The 18,461-nt window shown below is 42.9% G+C and overlaps 1 protein-coding gene across 2 annotated transcripts in view; it reads left to right on the top strand.

Moving 5' to 3' along the window:
* Positions 1 to 2,456: 2,456 nt before the first annotated feature.
* The window catches only part of SORT1 (sortilin 1), a 60,136-nt gene continuing 44,131 nt past the window's right edge, over positions 2,457 to 18,461 (top strand). For both annotated transcript variants that reach the window (XM_084852875.1, XM_084852877.1), the window contains exon 1: positions 2,457 to 2,705. In XM_084852875.1, the coding sequence (XP_084709001.1) occupies positions 2,514 to 2,705 (192 nt within the window). In that variant the 5' untranslated portion in view covers positions 2,457 to 2,513. The remainder of the gene's footprint in view (positions 2,706 to 18,461) is intronic.

The following is an 18,461-nucleotide window of genomic DNA, read 5'->3' on the forward strand; positions in this document are numbered from 1 at the left end:
CTGCCCCCACCCCCTAGTTTCATGTTGCAACGTTTCTGTTATATGCTAATTTCCTGTTTACAGTTTCATGCTTATTTTATCTTTCTATCTATATTGTGACATTCATAAAACCACTGCTAGCCAGATACAACTGGCTGCACTGTCATTGGGCCTCCATTTGTGTATATTCTTTAATTAAAAACAAAGCAACTTGTTGAGTCCTTGGTTGTAGTTTGTTTTTTTAAACCTAGATTTCTAACCCACCTCTCAATCCAGAAGGTTCCCCAAGGTGGCCTACATAAAATAATATTGGGCAGCAATATTGGGGCTGCCTCTACCCTTTTGGATATCTGGGATAGAAGCATATCCTCTAGTCCCCTTAAGACTGTGGGCCATTTTACTGCCCATGGGGTAGAGGAGGATTGAAGCTGACTCTCTTTCTTCATGCCTACTTGGCAGCCCCCTACTTCCATCTGTAAAAACAAAGACGTAAGGCTAGGCTAGAGGTTGGGAAATGTGTATCTTTGGAGCGTGTGTGAATGGGTGTGTGTTTGTGCCCCACCTACTTGTGCAGGGCCCTTCCCATCTGGGCAGTCCCCAAAGGGTTCTGCGGAGGTCAGGACATGAAATGGTTGCCTACCTCTGCTCTATAAGGTCTGTTTATACTGGTAAGTAGCTGATTCAGGATGAGTGGCTGTCTGTAAGGAAAATAATGCAGGCCTACCACCCAGGCACTGTGAGAGGGAAGTGTCATTGTCCAGGATGGGCTGTAGCTCATTTATGAGCGCCAGTATGGTGTAGTGGTTGGAGTGTTGGGCTGGGACTTGGGAGATCTGGGCTCTAGTCCCCACTCAGCCATGAAGCTCACTTGGTGACTTTTGGCCAGTCACTGACTCTCAGCGTCAGGTTGTTGTGAGGATAAAATGGGGAGGAGGAGGAGGATCATGTAAGCCACCTTGGGTTCTTTGCAAGAGGGAAAAAGGCGGGGTATGAATGTGATAACAACTACAACAACAATGAGGATATGTTTAAGTGGTTTTAGCTGGGAGGTATCTGTGACAAGTGTTGCTTTCTCTTCTGCGGCTGTCCTATAAGTAGATTATTCCTGGAATCAGTCTGACCCATTTGATCATTTTTTTCACTTTGTTGTGCGGGTACTGTAAAATCCTTAGGTTGTGAGTCCCTGTCTGAGTCTGAACAGATACAGTTGTATTGTAGGATGTGGCTATAGACAATGGATTTTGTGATGTTTTTTGGCTGTAGGCATGTAAGTTTTTTGGCAGCTGGAGGTGTGTAAGTATGTGCAGTGGTCAGAAGGCTTCTGACACAAGTGCTTATATGCCCATTATATAGTTGCACAGTGGTGGTCAAAAAGTGAACCTCTTCCATGGGCTGTGCTGCAGGTCTCAGGCTATACCTAGGGTTGGATCCAGATTTAGTCATACCTAAGACTAGACCCACTGAAATCAATGGGACTTAAATTAGTCATGGCTAACTCAAATCCCATTGATTTCAATGGGTCTACTCTTAAGTGTGACTAAGTCTGGATCCAACCCCTAGCATTTTCGGATAAAGGAGCGAGGGCTGACCCCCACTGCTGGAAACGTAACAGTCTAGCGGTAAGTAAGGTGTTCACCTGGAACTGAACAAGGGCCCATTCAAACAGTATCTGGGAGTGACCCCTATATAAGACCACTTTTGAGATTAGGGCAGTAGGACTTGTGCTGAAGTGATTTTTTAATCTAGTGAAGGCCAGCAGGTGCCCAGAAAGTGGGCTGATAGTTCAACAGCAGAGACTGGCCCACAACCTTGCTACACGTTCAATTTTTCATTAAAGGACTCTGCTTGCCCGCCTAGATGGGCAAATATTGCAATAAAACAGGAGACAATTTAATAGTTGGCGTGATGGAGCTCTGGCCACACTTTAGCCTCCACCCCGCCCCCGCCGCTCCTGTGAGGAAAAGCGCTTTTCGGAGAACGAGGGCTCCCCTCGGCAGTGCCAGCATCCCTGTACCCACGCTATGCTAGACGGGAGCAGACTCTAATTTCCACCAATTAAAGGGAGGAGCAGCAACAGCAGCAGCTCGGTGGCACCGCAGTCTAGCCAATCGGAGCACAGTCGCGAGAAGGCTGGGATTACTCCGAGGATCTCTAAGGGATAACGCTCGTCGGCAATTAGCCAATGGGCAAGGTGCTCTTCAAAGTGGGGTGATGCTGCCCAGCGAGCGCATCTAAAAGGAGAAAGCTGGTGTTCGGAGCAGCCAATGACTGGGCCAGGCTGGTTACTGCACCGCGATTGGCAACTCCGTAAACCACTTCGCAAATAGAGGCTGGGCTCGCCGCACGAATGGGAAAGAAGCTGTCAGAAGAGGCTGGGTGTTGTTCGAAGGGAGATCAGATGGACATCTCTTGCAGCCAATGACTTCAGCGTGCACCTGGTCGGCGTAGCCCAATGAGGCGTTGGCGGGCGGGACGGCGGGTGAGCAGTCGCCAGCTCTGAGGAGAGAGTTTTGTGGCGGCTGTTGTCGGTAGCGATGGAGCCGTCGGGTTTGGTGCGCGCTGGGATCCTTCTGCTGTTAGCGGCTCCGCTCTATGGCCGCGAGCTCGGGGTCGGGGCGAGGGCATTGCGGGTCCGGCGAGGGACACGCGCGGCCGAACCAGAGGCAGGATGCGGCCCGCGAGACGGCGGCTTTGATTTGGAGGTGCTGGGCAACAACACCCACAAGGTGAGGGAGGGAGAGGGTCGTTCCTGCTGCTGAGGGGGAACTGGCTGCCGTTGGTACCGGCACGTACGTGTACGTTTCGGCGGTCATGTGGATCGCCGGGTAATTGAGGTAGTCGAGAGACGGGGAACAGAACTTGACGCAGGTACTTAGCGAGAACTGAGGTAATGTCTGAAGCTGGATCTCTTTTAAATGTCTGAGCTAAGCCTTGGGGCCCGTGCGCTAATATTAAAGGCAGTGCCTCTGAACATGTGCAGAGTTCATTTTGATAAGCGCCGAGCAAACCTCAGGGAGACAGTCCTAATCTCCCTGGAGTTAGGGGGCAAGGCTCCTAGGCCAAGTGACATGTCCTTCAAGTACGCTTGAGCCTTGGTATCTCGCTTTGGAGAAATTAAACGTTGGGCAATGGCAGTAATAAGCTTGTGTGTTTTTGAGAGGAGAGGCAGACTGATGTGCGTATGTAGAAAGACAGAAAGAGCCACACCTTCATATGGACAAGAATAGAATGACAAGGTAGCTCATTAAAAACAAGAGGTACCTATGGGTTTTCTCCTACATGGCAAATGGCATCTTTGGGACAGGACAGACGGACTCAGACACAGTTAAATTGGAGAAGTGGTGCAGGAAGAAAGGGTTAGCCTCCTCCAGCACCACTTCCCCAGCCAGGTTAGCAGTCCCAGGGCTGATTTAAAGCTGTAAAAGTGTGGATGATCTTGATTACCAGTCCCATGTATCACATAGAATTTGCTTGGGAGCATTTTCTTTATCCACCTTGTGGTGTTTGCATACCTGAGGGATAGCCATGTTGGTCTGTTGCAGCAAAAAACAACAAAGAGTCTGGTGGGACCTTAAATTTATTCTGACATATGCCTTTGTAGACCTTATCCACGTCATCAGATGTGTAGTTGAGATTCATTGATATTCCCAGAGCTAAGAACTGGTTTGGAGCACACCAAGTTCTTACTACCCTGTATGTTGTGTGTGTGTGTGTGTGTGTGTGAAAAGCTGATGTATGCTTTTGTCAGTGTATGTAATTGGCATTCACGTGACCAGCTCGTCATCACATGGCTGGAAGTCACTAGTGTTTGATCTTTAAACAACAAAAAAACAGCTGCTATGTGAGTAAGACCTAAATTCATATGTTCAGATTATCTGGTTTTTCTGAAAGGGTTCAACATCTGGTGGATTCTACAACCAACGTTCATAGGACATGCACCAAAAATTTACTTTAACCAATGCGTGCTGGTTGTGAAGTCCACTGTACATGGAATACCTTCAGGAAAACTAGTTTTACTTGATAGTCAGCATTTAGTGACTGCCTGTGTTGGTGTATACTGAGGGGGAAAAACAGGTCATCTGACTACAGCTGGTATGAACTTAGTGTACAAGGTATTTAACCAACATTTACTGTGCTGCTACAAAGCTGCTGAAAGTGAATTTAGGGTTAGCATGGTAGCACTGAATGGCGTTTATGCTGAAGTTGGAATGCAACTGCTTCAGTGAGTGATGAGCACTGCATAGATTCACTGATTCTACATATCAGTATGGTAGTTGGTCACGTGAATTGCCCCAATTGGAGGAAAGCTGATGTAGGACATACTATTTAAGCAAGAATAGGGCTTTGTTGCTCTCTTCCTAAATGTGAGGAATATGTTGTTCTCTTTTTGTAATGTGTCAGCCTCCCCTCATTGGAATCTATAATGTCTAGATAGAATAGTAAGGTGTCTTGTCTTGTCATGGTATGTCCCAAATGAAGAATTTATCCACTTTGAACACACCCAAACGTTGTCCACTAGCAGTAACTTCTGCCAGCCAGCTGGTCTCCAGGAGAGTTTATTGAGCAGCTTGGGTTGTTATTGACTTAAACCTATTTCCTCCTCATTTTAACCCATCATTTCTTACTGCAAGAATACGTGGAATCTTCAAGAGAACGTTGCATCCCTTTAAGGAGGCTCTACATTTTTCTTATTCCTTCCTTAACTATGCTTCGTCTTTTGTTTGTTTATGAATGTCTTACACAAACAAACCTGAACTCTGATAAAACTGAGTTTCTCCTGTCTACGCCCCTTCGTTTTTCTCCTTCACTTTCTCTTCTGCTAGGATTGGTCAGCTATTTCTTATACCTCTCAAGGTTGTAGCTTTGGTGCTACATTTGGTTCTTCATTTCTTCTTCAGGTATACATTCAGTGGATAAATCTTGTGGCTTTCCTTGGTGGTCTACGACCATAATAAAATTGAATTGAACTGAACTTGTGGCTTTCATCTTTGTCATTTTCTCTGTCTTAATGCAACCAACTTGTTTACACTTTAGTTATCTCTCTCCTTGACCGTTGCAACACCCTTCTCCTTGGGCTTCCTTGCCTTTTCTCTCAAACCTCTTTCCTCTGTCTTGAATTCTTCAGATTCACCTAATTTGTTTGATGTTATGACCATTTTGTTCTTCTTCTCCGCATTGGAGTGCTCCTTTCTTCTCATATTCTATTTAAGTTTCTATTAGCTTCTAACTGTTTTTGTTAATTTGCTCTTATCCTTGTTTATGTCCTTTATTTTCTCTTCACTTCTCCAGTGCTGTTGGTCTCTGTTAACCACATTCTCCATTCCCCCACTCCACCCCTTTTTCCTTGCTGCCCCATATTATTTGAACTCTTTTGCATCCTGACAGCTGTTTGGCTTCTTCCTTTTGGTGTATTTTAGTACCAGATAAATTGGGTCTACACTCTACCGTTTAACTAGTCTCTTGCACAGCTACCTTTTCTCTCCATACCCCTTGCCATGTGTGTTTTGTCTTACTATATTGTAAGCCTCAGGACAGGAGCTGTGTCTTATTTTTGCGCTATGTAAAATGCCTTTGTAAGTACCTTGGAAATAGCAGTAGCTACGCATTACATGCAGATGTATGAAACAGAACCCAGACAGGTTTTTTTAAAGGAAGAAAAAAAGAAAAGTGACTTTGGAGAAGAGAAGCACTCTCCTTAACCTTTTTTCCACCTGCCGATTCTCTGCTCCAAAAGCCCCCTGCCCTCCCCATTCTGTATCCTTCTGCTGGGTTCCAAAAATATGTTTGCTCTTGCAAACTTTTAAAGTGAACATGGTTTAGTTTGGTATATTGGAGAATATGGGTGAGAACAGTTGGAAATCTTCAACTTGTGCGTGCTTTATAAGCATGTTCAGAGAGCTTTGACTATGGGGCGGTACAGAAATGTAATAATAATAATGTTCATAAACATTTTGCCCAAATTACTATTCCCATACCACATCATACCACATATGAAAACACATTTTTCATTAAGTTATCACAAAAAATATCCACATGTAGCTAATAACCCCTTCACTAACTAATCCAAATCAATAGCATATCAGTGGCAAATATTTCACTAGCAAAACGTTACAATTTAAACCAATCTTGTTCAAAGTCTATCAAAGCAGCAACATTACAATAAGGCGGCAGAAATTAGAAGTGTATTAATCTCAGTCGGCGTAAAAGCAGCAGAAAACACACTCACGTTTTCAAACCCCTCAGCTACCCACAAAGTCTTTCCCCCAGAGATGTCTATACTCTGGTAGCAGGAAGTCTACCATACACACTACACAGATGCTGTAATTGTCCTTATCAGCCCTGTGAATAAGAAGGACTAAAGTCCCTGGTGAATACAATATAGATTGTATCAGCTGAAGAACTACGTCTGGTTGTACCATTTGATTGTAATCAATCTGAGTGGAGACTATATTGCTTCTATGTTCTGTGCAACACCTAATCAACAATAAACACTAAATAAATGATGATAAATAGTAAAAGAAGTAGATCTACCTGGATTTGCACTGTTTGTGTAGCTTATAATGTGTTCTTGTGCCAGTAAATTGAATGCCTTAACACAGCCTTCCCCAACCTGGTGCCCTCCAGATGTTCTGGCCTACAACTCCCAGCATTCCTGGTCGTTGGCCATGCTGGCTGAGGCTGATGGTAGTTGAAGTTGAAAACATCTGGAAGGCACTAGGTTGTGGAAGGCTCCTTAACAGTATTCTCAGAGGGTGGTGGTGGGTAAACTTTTCTGAATCTTGGACCATTTTTACAGGGAGGAGCAGATTGTTACCAAGTTACCATGGCACCCTCCACTCTTTCATAGACTCATAAAATTAGAAGGGGTCTTGTAGGCCATCTAGTTCAACCCCTGCTTGATACAGGACATCCAGAGCTAGAGTATCCCCAATGGATGACTGCCTAGTCTCTGCTTGAAGATCTCCAGCGAAGAGGAGCCTCCCTTCCCCTATAATTGGTTCCATTATTGATCTGCTCTTACCATTAAGAAGTTTCACGAAGTATTTAACTGAAATCTTATCCTCCTGTAACTTAAACCTCTTAGATTTAGCGGTGCCCTCTAGGGGACCAGATATCAAGTTTTGGCCTTATTTATTTATTGGATTTGTACCCTACCTTTCTACCACGAAAATGGCACTCAAGGCAGCTTCTATGTGACGCCCTTTAGGTATTTGATAGGTGCTATCTTGTCCCCCTTCTTTCTTGTCTAGGCTAAACATATCTAGTTCCTTCAACCTTTCCTCATAGAACTTGTTTTCCATACTGCTGACCATCTTTGTTGCCTTCCTCTGAACCCATTTCAGTTTGTCTATATCTTTTTTAAAGCGTGTGGCCCAGAACTAGACACCATACTCAAGATGAAAGCTGACAAGTGCAGAACAAAGTGGAATACTTACTTGTATCTACCTTGGGCCAGGATGCAAAGTACCAAACCTTTTCACTCTTACCGCAGTCTGCACCAATGTGAATACTTTGCAAGAAGCAAGTTTTAAATCCCTATATGCCTTCGTGTTCACCTCTCTCTCCCCACCTCGTTATACTAACCTGTTAGGCTCTAAACTGATGTTCCTGTTGAATTATAATTCCCCAAGAGATTTGCACCTACGTGTTTCAGGATGCTCCTGTCACAGAAAACAGAGAGATGTTAATGATCACATCAGAGAAGTAAAATTCTTGTTATAGTAATCTGCTGTACGAAAGCCCTTATATGGTTTTGTTCTGTTCCTTTTGGTAAAGCTCATAATGACAATGCATATTTCTTCCTTGGTGGCTCTTTCATAGCTTAGTTCTTAACTGAAATGTATTGCTCATGAGAGAAAAAGCTGTGGCTTGTTTTCCTTGGAGCAGGTAACTCTTCTCTGAATAGCAACTTGTGGTATGATGAAGTCTGGACTCAACCCATAGTACTAAATAATATTGCATGAATGAACTAAAGTAGTGGTAGAAACAATAAAGCATGAGAAGGGAAATGTTTATTATAATGACATAATGAAATAAAAGATTAAGATGACGCTGCTGGATTTCATGAACCTAAAAATCTAATCTGTTCAGATAATTTCTGTTTGCAATGCTTAAATCCTTGCTATGTACTCCTCTCTACTTCTCAAGCAGTTCAATGCTTTACTCGTTTTTCTTCTTTTCTTCAACTAAAAAATCTGATGATTCTGTCCATGGCATGTAGAAAAAAGAAATGTCATCATTGGTAAATGTGGGAAGAGGAGTGCCCAACATCAGCTGATCTTTGTTTGTCTACTGTGTACAATCTGATATTGTTGTTCTGCCATTCCAGCCTTTCTTTATCCACCTACATAGGATTCTGTTGCTTATCTTTTGTTTTATACCTACGCTTTTATAGGTTTGCTTAAAAAACACTCTATCTTCACTATTCACAGTTCTGTGTGGTGTAACAATTTCCAGGCATCAGAATTTCATAAGCAGGAATATACTTTTTCTATAATACAGTATGGGTTCTCATTATATGCATATGCCAGTTGCTAGGCTATTTGAAGTAGCAAAGTTTCAAATCAAGTGAAGCTTCAATTTCATACTTCCGGTTGAAAACCTAGAAACCTGAATTTGGTTCAGATGGTGAGTATTATGCCAGCAAGACAATGGATTTGCATTCAAACTGCTTTTCTTTTTTCTTTTTATAACAAGCAGGCTATTTGTTGCTTGCGCCCAACAGGGTGGTATATTGGCCCCAGGAGCATAATCAAGTCACCTGTAGTGTTAGAGGGGCCTAGAGATCCATAATGCTTGCTTAAGTTCATTATTAGTGCAATTCCCTTGCTAGTAAGCCTCTGAGCATGTGAAGATGAGTCAAAGGGCTGATAGCGCAGCCTAGCACATTCCATACTAATGAGCAGAGTATCTAATCAAGATGTGCCTGGGAAGCGAAGTTTGTTTACAGGTTGCTGTGCTGAGAACCAAGTGCTGTTAGTCCATGCTGGGAATGAACACTAGGGGGTGCTTGCTGTTGTCATGCTGCCTGATTGCTAATATGTATGGTATAAAACCCATTGTACCCCATGGCTCTGGGTTCAGAGAAGCTGTCTGATCCAACCATTGGGTACGCCTGTGTGCTGTAAGTTACTTAATAAAGTACTCCTTGTAAGTAAACCTGGGTCTAATTTATCTCTATCTTGGCACCTCTAAATTAAGAGGTCGAAGCCCATGGCCAGGGCAACACAGGTCGGCAGCCTGTAGGTCAAAACATCTGAATGGCCACAACTTCCATCAGCCCTAGCAACATAGCGAATGGTGAAGGAAGATGGGGGTTGTAGTCCAAAACATCTGGAGGGCCACAAGTTGCCCACCCCTGCTACACATGGAAGAAAGATCCTAGAATTCTTTTGTTGACTTATTGAAATCCACTTCTTGCCTTTTTCCATGTGTAGGTTTTGGATAGCTTACATTTTACAAGCACCTGTCTGTTGATATGAGTCCTTCTTAATACCTTAAGTTACGTTTTTAAGTATATAGATTTTTTAATGATGTGAAATGCAACAATCCTGACTTATTGTAGCTTTACCTATTCCTGCTCCTTTCAGCCAACTTCCCCCGCCCCTGCGCCAAGATGAAACCTCCATTTCCCCATCCTATCCTCTTAAACTCCCTATGTCTCTTTTCCCCAAAGTGTCATGAACAGGAGCATGTGGGGTGTCTAATACCGATTTAATACATTGTGCCTTCAGTAGAACTTTGCAAGGTGAAAATCAGTATTTGTTACCAAATGTGCCTCAAACTCTAATATTGGAGTATTTTAAACTTTTAACTAAAACAATTTTTTGAGAATCTTTGAGGCTCAGAGGAAATAAACCACTTGATCAAATCTATGCATTTCTGGGAAGCAAAGTGCCCGGATACCTTGCTTACCAGTTCTTTGTCTCTAGCCCATAAGACTATTTTTTCTTTATTGCAAAGCTTCTGTGATTCTCAGTTTTGTAATAAACAAATCTCATAAGAACTTGGTGTTTCCACACAAGGAAGAATGTGTAATTGTTTGCTTGTAGTGTTGGCTTTGTCACCACTATCTGTGACTGAGTAGACCGTGCCTGCTGGAGACTAGGGAGCCAGCATTAGCTAGCATGCTGTCCTTACAGGCTTCAGCACATTTAGAAAGGAATGAAAATCAAAGCTGATCTAATCTCATGCAGCTCTCTGACTCCAGTTTGGATCAGTTAGCTAGTGTATTCTCCATAACTTAGAGAGTCTTCCCTCTTGCAGGTGCATTGGAGTTACCCCTTCACCACATTTTATAAGTGAAGGAGAGAGTCCAATATATGTTCCTTCTGCAATAGGGTTGGAGCAGTGACATGAGTTTTCTGGAAAATTTTCCAGTGTCCTAAATGGATTGGGATCCAATTTTAGTATGTTTTATGTTACTCAAATACATAACCAAACCTAACTTTATCTGCTATTTAAGTATCACAAAAACTTTTGCAATAGCCCAAAGTACTTGAGGTGAAATATTGATTAGGAGGAAAACTACACGAAGTGCACAAGGTGGTTTAAATGTTACATTCAACAAATCCATAATTTTACTTGGAAATTATTTTTATTAAAATAAATGTATTTCCCTTATACATTGTATTTTTTTCAATGAAGACAATGAAAACTATTATATAGTAATCTAATTGCAAATTTGAAACTATTCAATTTTACTGGCGTTATAGCCATTAATTATGATGCTAATTAATTTTTGAATGGAAAAATGCATTTTTAACGCATTTTTAGAATGGAAATTTTTTTGTGGGGAAATATATAGCAGTAGAAGATTATCCACCATGGAAGATTTTGCACCCCACATCACTGATTTGGAGAAGAGGATTATTTAGTGTAATGTCTGTCCAGAAAAAGTGTCAGGTGTGCCAGAAGCTGCTTCGGCTTCTATGCAGCCCTTTCCCAGGTCACTGTTAGGATTGCTGTTTAAGTAAGAAGCATGCATCTTTCTCACTAGGAAACCTGTATAGCTCCACCCTCTCATTTGCAGCAGTACACATGCATTCTTATAAGCATGTGCACATACGAAAAATTTAAATTACCATTTGGGGGCTTGTACTGGAGTGTGGGCCTCTCAAACGTCCAATTTTTCTAACTTTTGATGTGAGCCCTTGTTGAATAGCTTTTATTCTTTAATATTCTGAACATGCTTTCTGAAAGAGAACGAGAAAAGTTGCTTAACATGTTTGTAGAATGACATGTGATGCTAGCACGTTTGCTACAATAACGTTAACGTAGATCTCATTAGTAGAATCTACAATAACTCTTCCTGCCACTTTTATCAGGAAGCTTGAAGTCCTGCCAACTCTTCAGTTTCAAGCAACTTGTTTTATTTTTCAGTGTGACATGCTTCTTGAAATATAACCAGAAGTTCCTGTTCCTAATAATGTCACTCTGTTGTGAATGTTATATATATTTGAGAATTCCTTACAATGCAGTATTCTGCCAGCATAATGTGGGTGCTGTGTGGGATCATGTCAAACATTCAACTTGGGTAAAAGCAAGCTGAGATCTTGACAAAGGTCTGTGGGGGAGCTAGTTCCGCCATCTGAAAATCTTTCCATTGTTTTTAATTACTGTGTGTTACTAAAGCCAGCCATGGTATTCTGTAAGTTCTTTACACCTTGACTTACTTGGTGCCAGGCTGAATTTCTTAAAGAGAATGCACCATTTTCTACTAAATACTGGGTAAGTTGTCTGTGCATGCTCTGCCACAAGCAACTTGCCAACAGTGCATAATTTTGTACATCTCTATCGTAGCGTCCTGTACTTGCCTTTTTTCAAAGCTAAAAAGTCCCAGACATTGTAACCTTTCTTCATAGGTGAGTTGCTCCAGCCCTTGGTTGTTTTGGTTGTTTTTTTAGAGGTTCAGTGACCAGAATTCTACATAGTATTCCAAGTGTGGCTGCTCCAGTGTTTCTTTCAATTCCTTTTCTCATTATGCCCATGCAATTTGCCTCTTTCTCAGCAGCCACACTCTGGGTTGAAATTTTCATCAGATGTCACCACAATCCTGAGATCTCTTTCTTGGGGCCAATCTTCACGTGCCATTTAGTGCAGAGGGGAAACAGTTTGAGGGTATTTGTGACACATGATGTTGTCACCAACCCACAGCAACATCGCTACTTCCCTCTGTAAACTCTGCATTTTTGCAGAGTAGTTTTACTGTGCTTTTTTTTAAAGTGGCTCCCAAGCTGTTCAGCTGCAGTGTGCCTCATTCCTCTGGATTAAATCTGTCAGATGGGCATGCCAGGGGTGTGTCTTTCACTTGGCTGTGACCTCAGTCAAGGGCTGGTGCCCTCCCTTTTCCCTCTATTGTTTTGATTTGTCACCATTTTGCAATAATGTGTGGAGGAGACAGGTCTGGTTCCTTGCCCTGCAGTAGTTAATTGCCCTACCATTGTTTCTGCCTCTAAGTAGTGCTCTCTGCTTTGCCATTCACTGTACTTCACATCTTCTTTCTTCGGCAGTAGACCACAATCCTGAGATAGCACGGCTTTGAAGTAACAACCCTTTTACTCTTTCCCCCCGTAACTATCTTGCTATATCCTACCTCTGGCAGCTCACTGTGAAGGCTTCATTCTCTGCACCTCCCTTAAACTATTCCCCCCCACACACACACACGTTGTAATCCCCTGAAATCCTGGAAAACTGCTAAATTTGGTCTACTACAGATTCTCGTTACTAGGAACTTGCAGGCTTGTATTCCCCCTTCCTTTTGCTCCTTCATGGGCTGTGGTATGCCCTTTGTAGATCAAGGCCAATGGGGCTTTCTCCTGCAGCTCTCTTCTCTGCTGTTCTCTTCTGTCTTGCAGTCTTTCCCAGCTTAATCCCCCCAAATCTCTTGAAAGCGCTGAACCAATAAATCACACTTCTTTGGGGTCTCATTACAGTGTGCTTTGGAAGTTCAGGGCTGCTGGTCCCTTCTCTATCCCACCACCTTTTCATTTCACAGGCTTAAGAAGGCAGAGAACCAAAGGTGGAAGAAAATGGGAAACATTGAAGCACAACTGCACAAAATACTAATGAAACCCTTAAGACAACCAAATTCACAGTTCCGAAGCCCCGTGATAATGATTTCATGCATAGGGAATAGCTCTAAATTGCTGTGTTGCTATACCAGTATAGCAGTATAGCGATTTAGAGCTATTCCATATGGATGATAGCATGAAATGGCGCTACCTAGCTGTAGAAGACTTTTTTCTGTGCAGAAAGAAGGTAGACAAGTCAGCCTCTTGGTGACACACTTACACTGGGTGGGAATATAAGAAATTTTTGGGTCAGAATGCTGTGCTGCTTTTTCTGGATATGCCCATGGAGCAAGGGGGGCAGGTAACATGCCTCTCAGAGGTGGTTGATGACATTTCAACTGATGGGTGTTCGCCTAAATAAGGCAGATAAAGTGCTATATGACCTGTGAAAGCAGTTTGGGAGGTGTATAGTCTGCTTTTTCTTGCTTTGTGTGCCCCTGATGGAGCTAAGCCGATTTCAAGAAAAAGCAGATAGAAGCTGAAAATACATCTTAATGAGTTGCCATGAAGACTGGCCTGATCAGTCACTGCCAGCTCAGATCCCATCAGTGTATACATGATTTGTTTGCCCCGATGTGCACCACTTTACACTTGCTTACACTGAATTTCATTTGCTATTTTAACACCCATTCTCCCAGTTTGGGGATATATTTTTGGAACTCTTTGCAATCCCTATTTGTTTTATCCACCCTAAATAATTATTTAACCACCTCAAATAATATTGTGTCATCTGCAAACATGGCAACCTTCCTGCCCACTCCTAATTCCAGATTACTGGCTGTCCTGTTGATTTTCTATGCCAGCCATTTGCCCAATGAGACAAGTCTAGCACTTAGAGAGATGGCACTAAGGTGCCAATTACTAAGTTCTCATTGCCTCACCACTACATGCTGTACCTCTGGTTTTGTTTTCTATCTACCTAACCTGAACTTTCATGCCATCATAAGCTATGATGGAGTCATCTTTAGTTAGAAGGGCAGTGCCCTTGGATTCTGGCACTGTAAGCTGGTCAGACCAGTTTTTCCAGGTTTGAGCAAGTCTCTGGGAGTGCTAAAACTTCCTTGTCCAGCATTTGAATAGCTGGATACCTTTTTACTACCTTGCTATGCAAGAAAGCCAAGTGGCTGTCTGATGAGGCTTTACAAGTAGCTGAGGAAAGAAGGGAAGCGAAAAGCAAGGGAGAAAGGGGAAGATTTATCCAACTGAATGCAGAGTTCCAGAGAATAGCAAGGAGAGACAAGAAGGCCTTCTTAAATGAACAATGCAAAGAAATCGAGGAAAACAACAGAATGGGAAAGACTAGAGATCTCTTCAAGAAAATTGGAGATCTCAAGGGAACGTTTTGTGCAAAGATGGGCATGATAAAGGACAAAGAAGGCAGGGACCTAACAGAAGCAGATGAGATTAAGAAGAGGTGGCAAGAATACACAGAAGAACTCTACAGGAAAGATCTGAATGTCCCTGATAGCCATGCTAGTGCAGTCACTGAACTTGAGCCGGACATCCTCGAGAGTGAAGTCAAGTAGGCCTTAGGAAGCATTAGTAACAACAAAGCTAGCGGAGATGACAGTATTCCAGCTGAGCTATTTAAAATCCTAAAAGATGATGCTGTTAAAGTGCTGCATTCAATATGCCAACAAATTTGGAACACTCAACAATGGCCGCAAGACTGGAAAAGGTCAGTTTACATTCCAATTCCAAAGAAGGGCAACGCCAAAGAGTGTTCAAACTACCGTACAATTGCGCTCATTTCACATGCCAGCAAGGTGATGCTCAAAATCCTACAAGGTAGGCTTCAGCAGTATGCGAACCGAGAACTACCGGAAGTACAAGCTGGGTTTCTAAGAGGCAGAGGAACTAGAGATCAAATCGCCAACGTTCGCTGGATCATGGAGAAAGCAAGAGAATTCCAGAAAAACGTCTATTTCTGCTTCATTGACTACACTAAAGCCTTTGATTGTGTGGATCACAACAAACTGTGGCAAATTCTGAAAGTGATGGGAGTACCAGACCACCTTACCCGTCTCCTGAGAAACCTGTACGAGGGTCAAGAAGCAACCGTAAGAACCAGACATGGAACAACTGAGTGGTTCAAAATTGGGAAAGGAGTACGACAAGGCTGCATATTGTCACCCTGCTTATTTAACTTATATGCAGAGTACCTCATGAGAAACGCCGGGTTGGATGAATCAGAGGTCGGAATTAAGATTGCCGGGAGAATTATCAACAACCTCCGATATGCAGACGATACCACCCTAATGGCAGAAAGCGAAGAGAATCTAAAGAGCCTCTTGTTGAGGGTGAAAGAGGAGAGTGCAAAAGCTGGTTTGAAACTCAACATTAAAAAAAACGAAGATCATGGCATCTGGCCCCATCACTTCCTGGCATATAGAAGGAGAAGAAATGGAAGCAGTGACAGATTTTACTTTCTTGGGCTCCAAGATCACCGCAGACGATGACTGTAGCCATGAAATTAAAAGACGCTTGCTCCTTGGGAGGAAAGCTATGGCCAACCTAGACAGCATAGTAAGAAGCAGAGACACCACCTTGCTGACAAAGGTCCGTCTAATCAAAGCTATGGTTTTCCCAGTAGTAATGTATGGCTGTGAGAGCTGGACTATAAGGAAGGCTGAGCGCCGAAGAATTGATGCTTTCGAACTGTGGTGCTGGAGAAGCCTCTTACGAGTCCCCTAGACTGCAAGGAGGTCAAATCAGTCAATCCTAAAGGAAATCAACTCTGACTGCTCATTGGAAGGACAGATACTGAAGCTGAAGCTCAAATATTTTGGCCACCTAATGCGAAGAGAAAACTCTCTGGAAAAGACCCTGATGCTGGGAAAGACTGAAGGCAAAAGGAGAAGGGGACGACAGAGGATGAGATGGCTAGATAGCATCACCGATGCAATGAATATGAACTTGAGCACACTCTGGGAGAGAGCGCAGGACAGGAAGGCCTGGCGTGCTATGGTCCATGGGGTCACAAAGAGTCGGACATGACTGAATGACTGAACAACACTGCATGTTACCTCAGCCAGAGAAATGCTTGCTGGAGCAGTGATACCTGGGTAGTTCAGGGATAAAAGCACTGTCTGCTTGTGTAAAATCACAGTGTGTGGAAAGACTCTGTGATCTTGCTACCTTGCTCTAGTCTCCCTGAAAAGTTGTGAAGCTGAACTACTAATGACCCTGCTTTGTGAATTTTATGGTGATTGGCAAAATAAAGTGCGAAGTTGTTTTTTTTTCTCCTCTCACTGAATGTTAAATGAATTATCAACAATATATGTGAGGAGTCTGTGAGTAAACAAGCTCAGTATTTGAATGTTTTGTTGTAGACAAGAATTCTCCAACTGCTCTTATAACATGTTATTACTGCTGTATTTGGGCCTGCCAGCCTCTCTTGCCTAGGTAATCCTTCATATTATTACTGTAGTTGCAATGATGTGGATGTAGTGTTTATGTAGTTCAGCACCTGTAATATATAGTTTTGTCCCAGTACCTCATTTGAGTTAGTATTTGAAATCTTTAGTATTGCAAGATATTGTTGTAGTTAGATGTTGGTTTCATTATTTCTTTTTGGGAGTTATCATTTGATTTATTGCTTCATTTTTTGGAAGAACTGAGGAACTAGGACATTAATCTTGACTAACTTTACAGTGGGGCAGAAATGGTTATGGAACACTGTAGGATTACCATTGTCACTTGGCTGTTAAGTGGACTATCTGTTCTTGTAGTAAATAGCATGATGAGTGATGTGTTTAAAATACAACGTAATTCCCAAAAGATATGAACCTCATAAATCAACCTTGGCTAAGCAAGATGGTACCAAAACTTCTGCACGTGTCTTTGATCACATGTGCATGTAAGCACACATATATGTGTACTTATTATAGAATAGGAGGGTTGGAGGGGGCCTACAAGGCCACTGAGTCCAACCCCCTGCTCAGTGCAGGAATCCAAGTCAAAGCATCACTGACAGATGGCTGTCCAGCTTCATCTTGAATGCCTCGAGTGTGGAGGAGCCCGCTACCTCTCTAGGTAATTGGTTTCATTGTCGTATTGTTCTAACAGTCAGGAAGTTTTTCCTGATGTTCAGCCAGAATCTGGCTTCCTGTAACTTGAGCCCATTATTCTCTGTCCTGCATCCTGGGATGATCAAGAAGAGATCCTGGCCCTCCTCTCTGTGACGACCTTTCAAGTACTTGAAGAGCGCTATCATATTTCCCCTCAGTCTTCTCTTCTCAAGGCTAAACATGCCTAGTTCTTTCAGTCTCTCCTCATTGGGCTTTGTTTCCAGTCCCTTGATCATCCCCGTTGCCCTTCTCTGAACCCACTCCAGCTTGTCTGCATCCTTCTTAAAGTGTGGTGCCCAGAACTGGACACAGTACTCCAGATGAGGCCTAACCAGTGCTGAGTAGAAAGGAACTAGTACTTCATGGGGTTTGGAAGCTATACTTCTGTTAATGCAGCCCAAAAGAGCATTTGCCTTTTTTGCAGCCACATCACATTGTTGGCTCTTATTCAGCTTGTGATCTACCACAATTCCAAGATCCTTCTCACTTGTAGTATTGTTGAGCCAAGTATTGCCCATCTTGTAACTGTGCATTTGGTTTCTTTTTCCTAGGTGCAGAACTTGGCATTTATCCCTATTAAATGTCATTCTGTTGTTTTCTGCCCAGCACTCCAGCCTATCAAGATCACTTTTAATTTTGTTTTTGTCTTCCAGGGTATTAGCTATCCCGCCCAATTTTGTGTCATCTGCAAATCTGATCAGCATTCCTCCTCATCCAAGTCATTAATAAAAATGTTGAAGAGCGCTGGGCCTAGGACTGAGCCCTGCAGTACCCTGCTTGTTACCTCTCCCCAATTTGAGAAGGTCCCATTGATAAGCACTCTTTGAGTCCAATTCTGTAGCCAGCTGTGGATCTACCTGATAGTTGTTTCATCTAGCCCACTTTGAGCTAGTTTGCTCATCAGGATATCATGGGCCACTTTGTCAAAAGCTTTGCTGAAGTCGAGGTATATTATGTCCACAGCATTCCCACAGTCCACAAGGGACGTTGCCTGATCAAAAACTGAGATCAGATTCGTCTGGCAGGATTTGTTCTTGACAAATCCATGTTGGCTTCGAGTAATCACTGCATTGTTTTCAAGGTGCTTACAGATGGATTGCTTTATCATCTGCTCCAGAATTTTCCCAGGGATTGATGTCAGACTGACTAGTTCCCAGATTCCTCCTTTTTGAAGATAGGGACAACAGTAGCCCTCCTCCAATCATCTGGCACTTCACCCGTCCTCTATGATTTCTCAAAGATAATAGACAGTGGCTCCGAAAGTTCTTCTGCCAGTTCCTTTATTACTCTAGGGTGCAGTTCATCTGGCCCTGGAGATTTCAACTCATTCAAAGCAATT

Source organism: Heloderma suspectum, chromosome 4 (assembly GCF_057233095.1).
Source record: "Heloderma suspectum isolate Gila_16-S chromosome 4, 16-S_ref, whole genome shotgun sequence".
NCBI lineage: Eukaryota > Metazoa > Chordata > Lepidosauria > Squamata > Helodermatidae > Heloderma > Heloderma suspectum.